The sequence below is a fragment of the Nymphalis io genome, chromosome 29 (assembly GCF_905147045.1).
Source record: "Nymphalis io chromosome 29, ilAglIoxx1.1, whole genome shotgun sequence".
In the NCBI taxonomy this organism is placed as follows: domain Eukaryota; kingdom Metazoa; phylum Arthropoda; class Insecta; order Lepidoptera; family Nymphalidae; genus Nymphalis; species Nymphalis io.
Genome location: NC_065916.1, coordinates 6312422 through 6330140, shown reverse-complemented (window position 1 = coordinate 6330140; position 17719 = coordinate 6312422). Strand labels below are relative to the sequence as shown.

At 37.3% G+C, this 17719-nt stretch overlaps 1 protein-coding gene across 3 annotated transcripts in view; it reads left to right on the top strand.

Moving 5' to 3' along the window:
* The window catches only part of LOC126779483 (modular serine protease-like), an 88494-nt gene extending 70775 nt beyond the window's left edge, over positions 1-17719 (top strand). For all 3 annotated transcript variants that reach the window (XM_050503492.1, XM_050503491.1, XM_050503490.1), the window contains exons 2-14: positions 6030-6078; positions 9082-9141; positions 9722-9850; positions 10968-11102; positions 11515-11695; positions 12086-12201; positions 12871-13076; positions 13580-13792; positions 14659-14829; positions 15429-15556; positions 16171-16347; positions 16652-16814; positions 16919-17719. In XM_050503492.1, the coding sequence (XP_050359449.1) occupies positions 6030-6078; positions 9082-9141; positions 9722-9850; positions 10968-11102; positions 11515-11695; positions 12086-12201; positions 12871-13076; positions 13580-13792; positions 14659-14829; positions 15429-15556; positions 16171-16347; positions 16652-16814; positions 16919-17133 (1943 nt within the window). In that variant the 3' untranslated portion in view covers positions 17134-17719. The remainder of the gene's footprint in view (positions 1-6029; positions 6079-9081; positions 9142-9721; positions 9851-10967; positions 11103-11514; positions 11696-12085; positions 12202-12870; positions 13077-13579; positions 13793-14658; positions 14830-15428; positions 15557-16170; positions 16348-16651; positions 16815-16918) is intronic.

Here is a 17719-nt window from a genome sequence, read left to right as displayed (position 1 = left end):
AGAACCGCGTGTGATTTATATAGACTGTAACTTAATATTTTATTAAAAAAAAAAGTTGGCATTCAAAGGATTCAAAAAATATTTACATATTGATATTTTGTATTTAGATTAGAAAATTAAACTTTATTAATATTTATATTTATAACAATAATTTTGTATCCATTTAGATAACGACTTATTGTTTTGTTAAATTAGATAACTACTTATTTTGTAAAATTTCACTTTGACATTTGTTAAGATTTTATAAAAAGAAATTATTAGATGTAACTTTAAACGGATATGATCATCCTGGGGCCCGAGCATTTTGGAATTCATAATTTAGAAAATAGATTTATTATCCATTTAGTAAATTTATATTGTAATAATATGGGTACTTTTTCTGACTTCCGGAGCGCTATTCTTTAGAGAGTTTGTTTAATTTTCTATTTTTCCATCTCTACCAATTTTTATTTTTATTTGCCTATAGAATTTTAAAATTAACCTAACATTTTTACAACTACAACTCTACATCCATATAATATTTTTTATTACAATTAATAATAAATATTCATATCCAAACAGTCAAAATACTCGTATATTAATAAACATAAGTATAAATTGCATATCATAAAAATATATAAAAGATCTCTTCCAGAAAGCCTTTACATAGAGGAAAAAAGATAACAAAGAGAGGTAGAGATGTGCATAGCACAACAATTTGAAATATATTTACAATATATTTGAAATTATAACTGAAATTAATTGATAAACATACATAGATGTATGTGTATCTGATGTTTATATAATTTTATTCATCCAGCATAAAATCGCAAAACATACAGACCTTGACAGCAAGGTAGTAGTTTTAATAAGGTTAACTAAGCGTCTAATTGTCTTAAACTAAATCTTACCTCTATAGTATGACTTCTATATAAATAGATTGAATGGTAAATAAATTGGTATAATATGAACTTGAGGAAGAATTTCTAAAATTATGAGCGAAGAGTTACGAGTAGTTTTTAATTTTTTTATATATTAAGTTTACAGATTAATATGTTATCCATTTATTACAATTTTGCAACTCCAGAATCTAGTTAATATCTTAAAGGTCTATTTTAATGCTATATATTTAGTGGTGTAGCTACCATATGGCAAGGTGGTGTGGTGCACCAGGTCCCCAAAGCTCATTTTGTTTGATTACATTTTTTTTTTATACTTTTCAAAATAATAAGCTATATGCCCTTTTTTTATAGTATAGGTAGGCGGACAAGCATATGGGCCACCTGATGGTATGTGGTCACTAACGCCCATAGACATTGGCATTGTAAGAAATGTTACCATCGGTTACATCCCCAATGTGCCACCAACCTTACGGAACTAAGATGTTATGTCCCTTGTGCCTGGAATTACACTGGCTCACTCACCCTTCAAACCGGAACACGAAAACAAGAATACCAAGTACTACTGTTTTGTAGTAGAATATCTGATGAGTGGGTGGCACCTACCCAGACGAGCCTGAACAAAGCCCTACCACCTGTGAGTGTCATATTGTAGATGCTTTTTCGCGCTCTAATGCATAAAGAATTGTTTTTTAACAAACTGTCATGTATTTATATAAAAAAATATGTTAGTAAATTATGAACGAGTAGCAAGTTATGTTTGAACATACATTTATATATCAGCTACTAACAAGGACTTTAAGTAGACAAGGAACTGAAGTATACATTTTTATATTATGATAATACTGTTGTAGTGTTCTTTACAATTATTTTTATGTATAATAGTGTTAAAAATGAACTAATCCTAAATAACTAGTGACCATATTTCTGAACTATTTGATAGTTCAAAGATCAAAAATGCTTTCATCCACTAACTTCATGACCAATGGAAAGGCTCAGCTAGCTGAAGATTACAATAATATTAATAATATATGGAAAATCATTTCAAAAATCACTATTTGCACTTGAATGCAAAGCATCAATCTTAGATTTGATTAATAAAGGAAATTTTTGAATTCTATTACAATAATACTTCTTATTCAGTCCCTTGTATAATATTTATTAATAATTATATTATAAATGCCAAAATAACGCTGCTTTCACTAAACGGATTTTGATAAAATTTGGTATGAAGCAAGCTTGAATGCTAAGGACGGCAATAGGCTCCTTTTTTTTAACCTATGGGGTATATATATTTTTTTAACCTATATCCCCTAACTCAGGGGCAAAGCCGCAAGCGTATACTAATGTCGAAAATACTTTTCATCTGATGACTCTTGCTGCCCTACTCTAACATATGTATTATTATGACGTATGTATCGTATGTCCGACAGTCGGCTTTCGGTGATCGGTTCCTTGTTAGTTTCGCTCCAATATTCGGACGGCTCGGATCTGTCGTTCGTTTGCTCGTTTGAGTGGTCCAATAGCCAAGTTTAATTTATTTTTTCGACGACGTTCTTTTGTAATATTGTTTTATAGATGAAAAAAAAACAATAGATCAATATAGGTAATGATAGGTAAATAATTGAAAAACCATAATTTTGTATTAAATAGTTAATATAATATGAACCTCTCAGTGTGGAATGTATTGAAAAACATTTTGCAATGTTAAATATCGACGAAAGTACTATTGCCGCAGTTTGCAATTTTGTAGAGTAAAATCGCTGAAATCCAACTCGGCGAATCGTATTTGATAAGATTCATTTAATTTGTTCCTATGATTCTAATTCTTATTCTACTTAGAAAAAAAAACATCGAACCACGATGAGTTTTTTTGATGGCTGGCTTAAATCTAAACTAGAGGTAGCTTATTTAAGATGGCGCCGGCCCTTGTGTTCTCGTCAAGAAAAAAAAACTAATTCGCATGTAGAATCAACCTAATTAGGAAGTTGTATTAATATATTTTTCATTTTGTTGGATTAATTTTTTTTTTTTTAAAACAAGATGATGAAGAAAAGAAGCTAGCATTACTCGGGAAAAGTTAATGTGTCATCAGTCGGCAAGTCGATAAAATTAGCACAAAGCGCCATCTAGTAACAGAGTTTAGCGTTAAATAGTGTTATTGATATTCCATTGTTATTCTATATCTTAATAAAATAGAATAATGACATCATGTCATAATTTGCAATTATCGTTACTACAGCTTTAATAAATGCGAAAATGCTGTTCAATTATTTATTTCAGCAGGGCAGCCATTGAATCGGCATTGAAGTATTATATATACATATATATATAATAGCACATAAATAATAAGATATTGTATTAATTTATTAGACATAGGAGCTTTTAACAGCATACTAGCCTATCCCGTCTCGGATCAGGCTAGAATGTTGTATAGAATAGTACAAGCCGGATTAAGAGATAGAATTATTTAAATTTTGTTATTCATAAGGTTGATTTTGTAAGCCAATAATAAACGCATTATTGTGTGTAGTCATTCCTATAGGGTGACATGACCAATAGTTTCCGCCAATAAACAATAGAAATTATTATATTAAAGAAGCAGAAAGTAAATAGGGAGACATGATTGTGAATCATATGTCTCCCTATTTACTTTCTGGAACTTACGGAACTTTAAACAATTATATTTTGGTTTTTCATTTAATCTTCAAGTTTCTTTAAAAACTGTTGTTGGATTTTTTGATAATCTAATAAGTAAATGTAATGCTTTGATTGTCTTGACATCAAGCTAAGTGGTAATAATTTTTTTGCATCCCATTATGTTATGTAAAATTATACTAAATAAATATTTATTATTGTTTTTGCTTGCTAAAATACAAATGTTTTTAGTTTTATTTTTTTGACACTCATGAATTTGTTTTATTTTTAAATATTTTAAGTGGCCTTTGGGGTAATGTAAATTAAAGTGCTCAAGAGCCAACTTGAATAAAGTATATATTGATTGTAAATATTTTCATATTTTTCTACATTCTTCTTTCTTATGTGATTATAATTTGTTGTGTATTTGCCGTTTAGTTTTTATATAACATACAATTATATAAAATAATAGATATTAATGTTATGTAATGTTGCCCGTATTTAAAATTTGTATGATATTGTCATTAATATGTATTTAAATAAATAGTTTTGTAACGAAAATACACTGGCCGCCAAAAAAATCGACCCACCCGTATTTTTTTACTTACAAAGTTGTTATCTTAACTATGCGACGACCTAGGTGGATTGTTTTACTTATGGGACATACATTTAACATTTTATTACCCACTTGATATTGATTTGGAGGAGTTGTAAGTGTTATTGAGGATATTTGGAATATTTTTAAAGTATTGATAAGAAAACGTTACTTTGTGCACAAAGTGCATGGTTAGTTAATTCCAGTTCTTAACGCGGAGTCATCTCGGTTCGATGTTTATTATTGATTAAGTGTATGAAACTTTGTTGAAACAATAATTTTAATAAGTTTAAACATAAAAAATGGATACTACTGAAGCAGAAGCTGCTCAAGTCGTAGCTCTTATTCATGAGGGGTTAAGTCAGCGAAATGTGGCTAGAACACTAAAATTAAGTCGTTCAGCGGTGCGAAGAGTGTACAAACGCTACTTGGAGACTGGGGAGTATCGCCGGAGACCAGGATCTGGCAGGGGGCGTGTCACGAACCCAACCGATGACCGTTTTATTGGTTTGACGTCTTTAAGAAACCGACATCTTTCGGCTGTTGACGTTCAAGGTAGACTCCGAGAAAGTCATGGAGTGTCTGTGAGTGAAAATACTGTAAGAAGAAGACTTCGAGAGCAAAACTTAACCCCTCACAAGCCAGCAACAGGACCAAAACTCACAGCATCCCATCGACAAGCAAGACTACAATTTGCTAGGCAGCACGTCGATTGGACACTGGACCAATGGGAGACAGTATTGTTCAGTGATGAAAGCTGAATGTTTCTAGTAGGCTCTGATGGACGACGTAACGTCATGCGAAGGCCAGGAGAACGCTACTCTCAGTGTTGCATTCGAGAAACAGTCCGATTTGGTGGAGGCTCTACAATGTTTTGGGGAGGTATTTCTTTGACGGGACGCACAGAGCTGGTTTTTTTCCGTAATCGTGCTGTTAATGCTGAAACTTACATAACGAACATTCTGGAGCCTCATGTGATGCCTTACGCTGGATATATTGGGGATAATTTCCAACTTATGCACGACAACGCACGACCTCACGTCGCTAGAATTGTTAAAGACTATCTCAGGGAAGTCGAAATTCCAGTTATGCAGTGGCCAGCCAATATTCCGGACTTGAACCCGATAGAGCACCTCTGGGACCAGCTAAAACGTACGGTTCGAGCACGAAATCCAATTCCAGAAACCCTGAATCAACTGGAAGCTGCCCTAACTGAAGAATGGCAACGGACCCCACAGGAAGACATTAAAAAGATAATCAGGTCACTTAATAGGCGTATGCAGGCAGTGATTAGGTCAAGAGGAGGAAACACTCCCTATTAAAGTAAGATTTAGGCACCCAAATTTAAAAACAAACGGCATAATCGTTTTGTACACAAAAAAATAAAATTGCGTAAAATTTTGTGTTTTCGTGTTTTGTCACATATTTACCTAAAAACCTATTTTTTGCGCACTATTTCTGTTTTTGTACAATCCTACAATTGCATTTTTTCATTTTTAATTAAATAAACAATTTATTTTAGTTTAAAACCATACGATAGCTTTTTTACAAAAAATGTAGGTGGGTCGATTTTTTTGGAGGCCAGTGTATATTAATTAATTACATAATAAGATAGTTTACTATATATCTTGTGTTGTGAGTTAAGTTAGTGTTTAATCATTTAGAATTATATAAAATTGTACATAATGTATTGTTTTTATTACAAGCTGTGCCCCGTTGCTTTACTGTTGGACTGTCTAATACAAAGAGCTTTTCGAAACTTGATTGTTGCGTTTTGAGTACAGAATTATTGGTTCGACTTTTTTTTTTGCGAATTGAACTGTAGCTGTTGGCTCAAATGACGTCGACAGCGCCACCGGCGTGGGGGAGGGAGTTTATGACTCGGCTTTATGATAATAATATTATTTGTTTATTTGCAGTGATCTCGTCACAACTGGAAGGAGCGGCTAGAGACAATTTTAGAAGGGGGTAAGTGTTATTTGCTGTCATATGAACGGGTGTATAAATAAAGACACAGGCTCACTGTATTCATCCAGTCACATAATCCGACGGGAACGTGATTCAGACATGACGGACTGAAATCTTTCAGGCGCAGTAACGGCCTAACGGCTTTGTGTGCTTTCCGAACAAAGGGAGTGTAAACACTGCCATCTACCTCCAGGGTTTGAACCAAGGACCACGAATCTATGGCCTTATAAGCTAGCCACTAGACCAATGGAAGATATATTAAACAATATGTGGCTACGATTGCTCAGTCATTTAAAAGGCGGTATTAAGCAAAATTATATTATTTATTAAATTGAATAAATTATTAAATCTTTTATGTATGATTTCGTAAAAGTATTACAGTTCCAAGTTAAAAATAAAGTATTGTAAGTAAACTCCATTATATTTCAATGGGATGTGTCTGATCAAAATTCTCGAGAGCACCTTGGCGCTCACATCGAATAATCTATTTCTCTCTCTTGGGATTTTTTGTAAACCCGAAAAAAACCGGAAGGTTTTATACCTTAGTAACCTTTTTAATGCGAACGTTTCTTTGCGTAAACAATTCTTGTACTTAAATAAAGTAGTAAAGTAACAGCCCGTTAATGTCCCACTGCTGGGCTAAGACCTCCTCTCCCTTTTGTGGAGAAGGTTTTTATTCCAACACGCTGCTCCAATGCGTATTGGAAATTAGACACATGCAGGTTTCCTCACGACGTTTTCCTTCACTGTCAAGCACGAGATGAATTAAAAACACAAATTAAGCACATGAAAATTCAGTGGTGCTTGCCCGGGTTTGAACCCACTATCATCGGTTAAGATTCACGCGTTCAAACCACTAGGCCATCTCGGCTTTTTGTACTTAAATGTTTATACTAAATATATCTACTTATTTACCGCATCCCACTACTTATGTACCCCACCGCCTACGTACTTCATAAACAAAAAAATACAGGCCATACCCATTGGATTATATGTTAAAAGTAACAGCATAATTAACTGAATGCTTAAAAACGATTTTTTTCTCATGTTCTAGAAAAATCTAAACTAAAATACTAGTGTTACCGACCTATAGGAAGAATAAATATTGCGATTTGTTGTGAAATAATTAATTACTATTATATACATATATGCTGCTATTATTTGTGAAATATTTTCGGAACTATGTAAATTTTTAATGTTATTGAAACATTAATTCGAAAAATTCTCAGTAGCAGCCCGGAGAATATAATAATGGCTTTCTCTTTTATCAGTGCTTCTGTGGGTCACATTTATGCCATTCGCGGTCCAACCGGGAATATCGTGCTGGTCTCACCAGTTAGCGCCACCAGTAAGGACCTATCTCTCCCGTCGAAAAAGCATTTGTTGCTATTCTATTTTACTATGAACAACTGCTAGTTACCATAATAAATACGATATTGATAATGTCTTATTAAACAAACAACACGAGCTTTCAAAGGACAAAACGCGTCTAAAACAGTGATTTGTCGTATGTCCGTCGTAATTAGACAATTTATGGCACAATCTTTAAAACAATTATGAGTAATTAGTGAAATATTCGCGATGAAAATCTCGCAAACAGTGAACGATTAAAGATATTTTATATTTCTAAAGAAATCGCTCCGAACCAGCGCCTCTCGCGTCGAAATCAATCGCAATCGCAGGAAATAACAAAGCATCTTAGTTCCCAAGGTTGGTGGCGCATTGGCGACGTAAGCGATTGGTATCATTTCGTACAATGGCAATGTCTATGGGCGTTGGTGACCACGTACCACCTGGTGGCCCATAAGCTCGTCCGCCTATATATTCTATTAAAAAAATGGAAGTGACAAGTATGATCTTGTACGTTAAAGTTTCTAGAATAATCTTTATATTGGTGATGACAATAATATTTAACGTTTTTTTTTTAAATTATTGTATATGGCTATGCAACAGAAATTATAAAGTGACTTTTGTTTTTCAAGAAATATTTAGTTTGTTTATATTTAATATTAGTTTTGTTTTCGTTTTATTTACATTTAATTTTCATTTTTGATGCATTTTTAATTCAAGTTATTGTCATAAGTATATAAGGGACATGGTGCTCACCACTGCTCATAGACTTGTAAAAACTGTTAGGATTATTGATCATCCCTTACATCAATGCGCCACCAATAATTCTTGGCTCCTCCAACATTCTGGTTCACACATCCTGTATGTACACACACTTGAAAGAACTTACTTTACTCACGAACAACGACCAACTAAAACTAAACGAACGAACGCCTTACCTTATATACGCTCGGCGGAACAGATTATGTATTTTTATTTATAGATCGTTATGACGCCTTGTATGACGTTCCGTGACTCATACAGTAATGAACTATCGAGTTTGAGACGTTAGGGCTCAGTGGTTAGAACGGCTGGACACGCGTTCTAACCGCTGGGCCATCTCGACTTTTTAACTTTGAGCATATATTGTTCACAAGTGTGTGTCCACAAGCACAGGTGCGTGCACTCTTTGTTCTCTCACTCTCGTAATCCGATGGGACAATGGGCAATCCGACACGACCGGTCGTGTTTATGCGCAGGAGCAACAGTTTTACGTGCTACTGACAGAGTACTACTGACAGTTGACAGTTGTTCGACAGAAAATATTTTGACCCCAGGAGTTTTGCTTAATATCTAGCCACAAGAACATCGGGACAGTTTTTGTCTTCATTTATTAACTATACAATACTATCTACTTCTCAGGGCTACGTGTTTCTTTTCCGGACCGGTGGTAGTTTCTACTTTGACAGTCAATAAGCAAATGTAATGCTTCTATGTTGAATTAAGTGTTTTGATTATATTAGTACCCATGGAAGCTTCAAGCACCTTGTAATAAATCGTTTCCTAATGAGCTATTAACCAATGTTTGTACAGTGACCGTATCAAGAATACACATACTTATTTATAGTAGTTTGTTATTGTTATTTTTGAAATAATTGATTTTGTTTTTTTCAGAGAAACGTCATACAACGAGCCAGCATTGATCCGACGTGTGCCACGTCAGGTCGCGTGCGGGTGAGTCAGATAAACTATTACTGCTATTTGTGCAAGCCCGTCGGAGGTCATATTCTACCGCCAAACAGCAATACTGGTATTGTTATTGTTGTGTTCCGGTTCGAAGGGTACTAACCCTTGGAACCGGTGTCGCTACATGGGCGAGGGACATGACATCTGAAGTCCCTAGGTTGGTGGCGCATTGGCGATGTAAGGAGGAATGGTTGATATCTCTTACAGCGCCAGTGGTTGCGGGCGACGGTCGACTAACAGGCAAGTGGTAAATTTGCCCGTGCACATATCTATAACATAAAAAATAATATAAATGTGTCGGATGATAATAAAATGTATTATTGTAAAATAAAAAAGGTGATTAGCTACTTGCTCGTTCTTCTTGATTGAATCCACATATCGAACCGGTGGTAGCGCTTTACGATTCAAAATAACAAATATTTTGTTTTTGAACCAGCAGCGTGGTGGAATAAGCTCCAAACCTTCTCCTCAAAAAAGGAGAGGAGGTCTTAGCCGAACAGTGGGACAGTCACAAGCTGACACTAATTTCTGATGCATAAGTCACGTGTGACCGATTCGATTGTCGCAGGTACTTTCCGGACGAGTTCAAGTTCGTGTGTTCAGATGGCACTTGCATCGCAGCGGACAAGAAGTGCGACGGTACCGTCGACTGTCTCGACGGTTCGGACGAAACGCACCACCTCTGCAGGGAGACACCGTAAGCTTTGCGTATTACACCGTAGCTAATCGTTCCGGTTTCGGGTAGATACCAATACTGTATTTTGGATGGGATATCCGTAAAATCCGTTCTTAGTGAGCGTCTACGTCGGGGAAGGAGTAGCTGTGACAAAGTTTAGGAGATCGCGTGATGATATATTGCTTATGTATGTATAGATTATCAACAAAACATGGAACGAGAATTGATGTGAAAACCGTACCCTGTACCGAGCGTTCTTTAATTCCCTTTTTCATTACCTTAAGGATTTTTTCAACAATCCTTAGTACTAACCTGCTGTGCCAAAGGAATCCGTATGGAAATTTTCATGGTCCTCGGCTACTAGTAGTTTGGGCTGCGCGTTGATGTCAGTCATTCATTTATTAACGGATGTATGTATCGAGATTATTATTCGTCATTGCACTAAAATGTATTGTCTTGTAACGCAACAGCGTTGAATCAAATTCACACTATTACATCAGTTCTTGTTTGTCACGGCTTACGAAAAAAAATACAATAAAAAAAGTTAGTTTTGACAGATGTCATTTCATTTTTAATATTACAGGTCACAGGAAGTGAAAATTATTTTTTTTAATAATAATACACGAATAACAATCAACAATAACATTAATTACTTCATATGAATAATAATTACTGATAACGGAAACAAACTGAAACTAACAATCGCTTAAAACGCGGTAACTGTATCTCCGAAGCACTCGAACTTCGCGCCAAAAATGTAAGATTCGTCGTCTGTGACGCGCGATCGAGCGCGTTTTTTTAAAATATAGATATTAATTAGACCACAAGGAATTGATACATTCGGTGAAGAGCTGAGACTAATTTCATAAATAATTGGTCGACTACGTTTTTTTAAATAGTTTATTCTTCGCTTATTTTGGTCCTTGCTCTATGGTGGCACGTCACTGATCTAAGTTTATTACATTTTATATAAAAGAGAAATTGAACACAGTAATTACAGTATATATCGTGTTAATTCCGATGAGATGGTCGTAGTAGTGTACTCCTCGTTAGGTAATTAAGCATTATCGGTCCCGTTGTTCCCATTTTGTATTTTGTGTATGTCACACGTGTTTATATATTTACGTTTATATTTCAGGTGCCCCGACCACCTATTTCGCTGTACATACGGCGCATGCGTCGGCGGTTCGGCGCCGTGTAATGGTGTCACAGACTGCGCCGACAATTCCGACGAGTTGCAACCGAAATGCAACAATTATACCTTTGAAATAGGGTGAGTTGTGCTTGTTTTTCATGTTTACACACGAATAGATCGGTACTGGCTGGAGTTTATATGTATAAACAGCTCCGAGCTTGAGTCGATGACGTCATTGGTCGAGTTCTAAATAATCTGTGGTATAAATATCGGCGGAGTTGCTATCGTAACTTTGGAAAATTAAAGTTTGTTGTTCTTAGGAATGTGTCAAAACTGTAAAAAGTAGTAAAAATTGTCTATGATCTCATCGTAATAACTTTGACAAAATCGACAGTTCGATTCAAGGCTACGTGTGAGCAAGGACTATGTCAGTTAACTCGGTGACAATTGATACGTTAGTAGTACATAGGTGTATAATTGCATATACAAAGATTAATAAACACAATGTTACAGTAGTTTAATCAATAGTGTTGTAGTATAATTGTTGTAGGGGACAGTTTAAGTGCAATGACAGCAGTCTCATCGAGAGCGACCGGTGGTGTGACGGCATCCGCGACTGCAGCGACGGCTCCGACGAGACGTTGGTGGCGTGCGCCGGTAACGTCTGCGCCTCCAATGGGTTCCAGTGCGCTTATGGGGCCTGCGTCGACGAGGGCGCCGCCTGTAATGACGTGAGTTATACATTACCACTAGCTACCCGTCTCGACCTCGTAACACCTTACCCTAGTCCTCCCGGTCGATTTCGGCCACGGCGGCCAATCTCAAGAGAGATTAGCCAACTGCGCAGGAGATATTATAGTGCACGAGTGTGTGCGCAAACACTTGGGGCACTCTCTCTCATAATCCGATGGGACGGCAATCCGACACGTCCGGAAAGAGTTCAGGCGCAGCACCAACGACTTAACGTGCTTTCCGAGGTGCAGGAATGTACACTTCCAACTTTCAGACTCCGGGCTGCTTTTCCCCATTACATGAGAATTCCCCATTACAGTTAAAACAATTCAATGACCATATCTCCTCCGTTTGAAAGCTATCATTAAAAACGAATTTTAAATTTTCAGATAGACGAATGCGCTGATGGATCTGACGAGTCGGATAAACTATGCAACAGGACAGTACCACGGAGAGCCACCACAACGACCACCACAACGACCGCGCCGAGTACGACAACAGTGGGGTAAGACTATCTAAGTTGTATATAATATAATAGTTAAAGTACATGAAAATTCAGCAACGGTTGCCTCGTGGTTTTTTTCAATAACTTTAAATAAAATTTGAGCTGGATTTTACTTTTATTTGGGAAACAAACAGTACAGTTATTCCTAAAACTATGATACTAAAATTTTTAAACATAATAAGAGCAGAAAAACAACTTAATAAAAATAAAAAGTCTTGAGAGTAGACAGACCAAAGTATCCAAAAATTAAAGATTACAAGCTCTAGTACAAACTTCCTAAAGCTTACGATTGATTCCGTAAATATATCTATACTAGAAAATTTTGTATTATATTCCTCAGAAACTATATATATATAAAGGAATTTCGCGCATAATTATTTTTTAAAATGTTTTGCACATTACTGGTGTCTGGTGTGGCGAGTTGAGATGGCTCAGTAGTTAGAACACCTGATTCTTAACCAAAGATTGTTGGTTCTAACCCGGACAAGCACTGAATTATCCTGTGCATTCTCTGCTGATGCTTAGTGCTAGCATCGTGATTGTATTAGCTCCTTACTGCCTTCTGAAATGGAGAGAAGTTCGTAGCTCATTTCAGTCCATTCCTTCTTACTTTTACATAACTGATTGCATTCAAAATCAATAGATGACGTATTTCTTTTAATATTCCAGTGTTCCATACATGTGCGTGTTACCACCGCACCCGGCAAACGGCCTGTTCCTGAAGAATGGTGAATCAGCTGAATACAGAGCCGGTGAAGCCGTGATCTCCGCCTATTTCAATATCACCTGCTCACTTGGATACAAGGTCGTCGGAGAGTCAGTGGTCATCTGCTACTCAGGACTGTGGATACCAGCGAAATTACCATCCTGTGTCCGTAAGTAACCACCTCCCAGCTAACATATATATTTATTTATTTAGTTTACTTGATGGTAGGGTTTGTACTCTTCTGCCAGTAATTAATATTAGTTTGGTTGTAAGCCACTAACGTAACATCTTAGTTCTCTTACATCTTACAAGGTTGATGGCACAATTTGAATGGGTGGTGACCCCTTATCATCAGGTGGTCCACTTGCCAGTAAGCCAGGTATTAGGTATTATATAATATATATATATATATATATATATAAATCTAAGGTTTTTAATATCTACTTGTTCTTCGATTGCTAAAATAAAATTGTGTTCATGTCACGACATGAACACAATTGTAATTCAATTAACAAAACAGTTATAATGTAACCTTAATAAAAAAAAACTTCAAATTTAATTGAATTTGCTTAAATTTTAGTCAATGAAATAATCTTGCCAAATTCTTTTTGCAATTTGTCTCGACAATCCAAAATTAAGGTTTATTTGTGTTATCTTATATAATGTTCGCAGGTGCCTGTTCATTGAAGCCGTCGGATAGCGTCGAGTACCGATGCGTGCTGCTTGACAAGAGCATGGACGGCACGCGTGACTGCGAAGAGTTGGAGGTGCTCCGGACCGTTGTGAAGCCCGAGTGTCGCCTCCCCAACTACTACAGTCCCATCACGCTGCCATACATGTACTGTACCGACAAGGGCTGGACCTACAAGCCCACCTGTCTAGCCAGTAAGTCTGTTGCCTCGGTACAGAGGCTAGCTCGTACGTTCGTAGTTCTGGCTATCCTAGCTGGATTATAATAATAGCCTGTGTTAAGGATGGCCAGTAAGTGCGAATAATTAAGTTAAAGAACGAGTCACCTCTGTATTATTTATACATAACTAACGGAAACCTCGGCTTCGCCCCCGTTGAGTTGAGGTTTTGTCACGATAATCCTGTCAGTACCTGTGTACAATCATTAATCACGAACTTTACTTCTCGAGAGAAAAAGTATATATATTATTGGGATTCAAGCGAGCTTCTTAACAATTTTATCAAAATCGATTCAACGTTTAACCTATATAGCGTAACCGATAGGCAGACATAGTTACAGTTAGCATTATCACTAAATGGCGCCTACCAAGGACATTCTGGACTTTAATTTTTTTTTTTTTTGAAACATCAAGTGATCATAAAGTAATCAATAGGAAAATACAACAAAGACAAATATTTAAAAATTATATAATAGTTTCGATAAGTAAAAGGCGTATTAATAGCGTATTCCAGCCACAACAGGAGTAAACCCAATTGAACAACTTTGACACCGATATCATTAATAATCTATAATATTCCCCATGGATTCGCTAAAAATTGGCGTTTTCAATGTCGGCGAAGTTGTAATCGGAACTTCGAAAGTTAAATCAATGCGGTTAAGACTTGTTAAGTGGAATAGTGTCGTATTATAAGTAAAGGTAAATTAATCGAGAACTGTTTATAGTGCCTAGTACAGCTGAACATTTAGAAAACCGCGTGCAATTTGTAAATCTACGGTTCGTTTACCTTCACTCGTACTCCGATCGGAATAGGGCATATATATATGTGTGTCCTCGCTGCAGAGTGCGGCACGCCCACGCCGCGCGCCGAGCCGCTCGTGGCGGGCGGGCGCGTGGCGGAGCGCGGGGACTTCCCGTGGCACGCCGCCCTGCACCGCCGCGCCGACGGCACCGGCGATGACTACGAGCAGATCTGCGGCGGCTCGCTCCTCAACGAGTGGACCGTCGTCACCGGTCAGTGCCAGAACGATCCGCTAACCCTCTATTCCGAAATTGACTTATTGTTGCCATGTATAAAAATTAACCGACATTCCTACTCTTGGGTAACTATGATAGTTTAGTTTTATAAATAGTAGGTAGGCGAACGAGCGTATGGACCACCTGATGGTAAGTGGTCACCAATGCTCAAAGACATTGGCATTGTCAGAAATGTTAACCATCGCTTACATCACCAGTAAAAACTTTTTATTATTTTGTATTTATTTAACTTCGTCGAGTCGTAGGGTAAATATACAAATTACACTCCCACATTGCAAGTCCATACAGCCGAGATGGCCCAGTGGTTAGAACGCGTGAATCTTAACCGATAACCGATAAACCGTAGGTTCAAACCCGAGCAAGCACTTCACTGAAATTCTGCCACATGTGTGGGACATTCCCAGGCTGTTACTATACTATATATTATATTGCAAGTCCGTTTCGCTTTACACGCTCTGACCACCGACGCGTATAAAAACCCGCTTCCTCCCTGTTATTTAATATTGATTGTAGAATTTGAACAATTGCACCCGCACTACTGCACAGTGTATAAAATAATACCTGTCCCCGCACAGCTGCGCACTGCGTTTGGTCGAACGATGACCGTAGAGTCATGCCGGTCAAGCATTTCATGGTGGCTACGGGCAAGCTGTACAGGGAGCTGAACGACACACGGGACAAAGACAACCAGCAGACATCCCAAGTAAGTATTTTATATTGTATTTTTGATTGAGCTAGTGTAACCACAGGCACAAGGGACATAACATCTTAGTTCCCAAGGTTGGTGGCGCATTGGCGATTTAAGCGATGGTTAACATTTCTTACCATGTCAATGTCTTTGGGCGTTGGTGACCACTTACCATCGGGCTGCCCATATGCTCGTCCGCCTACCTATATTATAAAAAAAAATACTACTAATGTAATTCTGTGTGTTACGCTTTCACGGCTTAACAACTGAACCAGTTTTGATGAAACTTTGTACGCAGCAAGCTTAACCTCAACGAGGCAATTTTTATTTAGCCCCTGACCCCTATGACCCTGCATACGGGGAAGAAATTGCGGTCAGAATGTTTTATAAAAAAGCTTTATCAGGGAAACAAATAAAAATGCTATTATTGCTAGTAGCGGTCTCGAAACAAACTGGTTTCCGTGACCACCGAGCACGAGACGAATTAAAAAAACGAACCACAAGAAAACTGCTTGTCTGTCTTTGAAATTATGGGATTTGGGTCGATTGATATTCACGCGTTAAACCTTGAGTCGTCTCTCGGCTCATTGAAGTGAGAAAAGTGAAGTGTCTAATTGGTTTTTTTTCAGGTTTCAGCGATTCACGTACCTGAACGATACGACGGAGCTAATCTGCTTTACCAGGATGATCTGGCTGTGATCAAAGTCAAAGACAGATTCGTATTCAGTATCTACATTCATCCAGTTTGTCTTGATTTCTCGTTAAAGTTCGATAAATTCCAGTTGAAAAAAGGAAATATGGGCAGAGTAAGTGAAAATGATTAACAAATATTGCTTAAAATAATATTAATACACTCGGCGAAATAATCAAATACTAAAATTCTCTGTCTCTACATAATCTTATGTTATATCCTAATGATTGATAAATACCATAACTATAAAATAATATTCCTAATTGATGATAATACTCAGACATACAAATACAATAAATAATCAGCGATACGACCAAATTTTATAAACTAAAAACTACAGTAACAAATAGTAGGGGCAATATTATTTTAAAATACAATTGGTCTTTTGGATGCGCCTTTAGTAAAACTTTTTGCCGTAGGCTGCGGGTTGGGGACTCACTCAGAGCCGACTTGGGACCGAGTCCACGAAGCTGAAGGTTTTGGACATGCCGTACGTGGAGTGGCAGGAATGCAAAGAACGCACCCCGCCCGAGTACTCCGCCTTCATCATAAGTGACAAGATCTGCGCCGGTTTCGGCAACGGTGAGTCGAATGCGTTTCATTATGTGTACCGGTCACCTCGGCCTCCGACCTCCTTTTTTTATTGAAATTAAATCTGTTAATGGCTGACCCCCCACCTCCCGCAGGCACGACGCTGTGCAAGGGCGACAGCGGCAGCGGGCTGGTGTTCAGCGCGCGCGAGCACGGTGAGATGCGCTATTACCTGCGCGGCGTGCTGTCCACGGGCCCACCGAACCCCGACGGCAGCGGCTGCAACCCCAACGCGCTCTCCAGCTTCACGCACGTGCAGGAACACGCCTCCTTCCTGCGGCGGCACCTCGCCGACGACCCGCGCCCCTAGAGCACTACACTGGAGTGGCCTAACTATTTTGACAATACCTCATTGAGTTTGATAAGGGGTCACGTTCCTAGGGATGATAAACGCTTTAAAATTTTTGTATAAAAGGAACGTCTCTCTTTCGCGTGGATTTAGTATGTAGGTGTAACGTCCTTTCCTTCTATATATTTATTTCTGTTGTGTCATTATTTCACCATCTGTCTAGCAGATGAGATTAATTTTCATTATTACAAATTATATTTATATTCATAAAATGATGTGCTTAATACACATCTTATATTATTAATAATATTATATTGCTATTTGATAGTCTATATTTCTAAATATATATATATATTTTAATCCAATCAAGAATCAACGTATCGAAAAATATTTTGTCTTCCAAATTGATTTTTAAATGTCTTCCATGTCTAACTTATCGGTATACAAAGTTATTCGATAACCGTTTCGGAAATGAAGAACATCTTTGCCTTAAAAGATCTCATATTTGTCGATAAAAAAGAATAAAAACTAAAAAAAAAACGAAAATAAAATATGTTAAAAATACGTATAAGAAACAAGTACCAGTAAGCTCCTCCCCTTAGTTCCC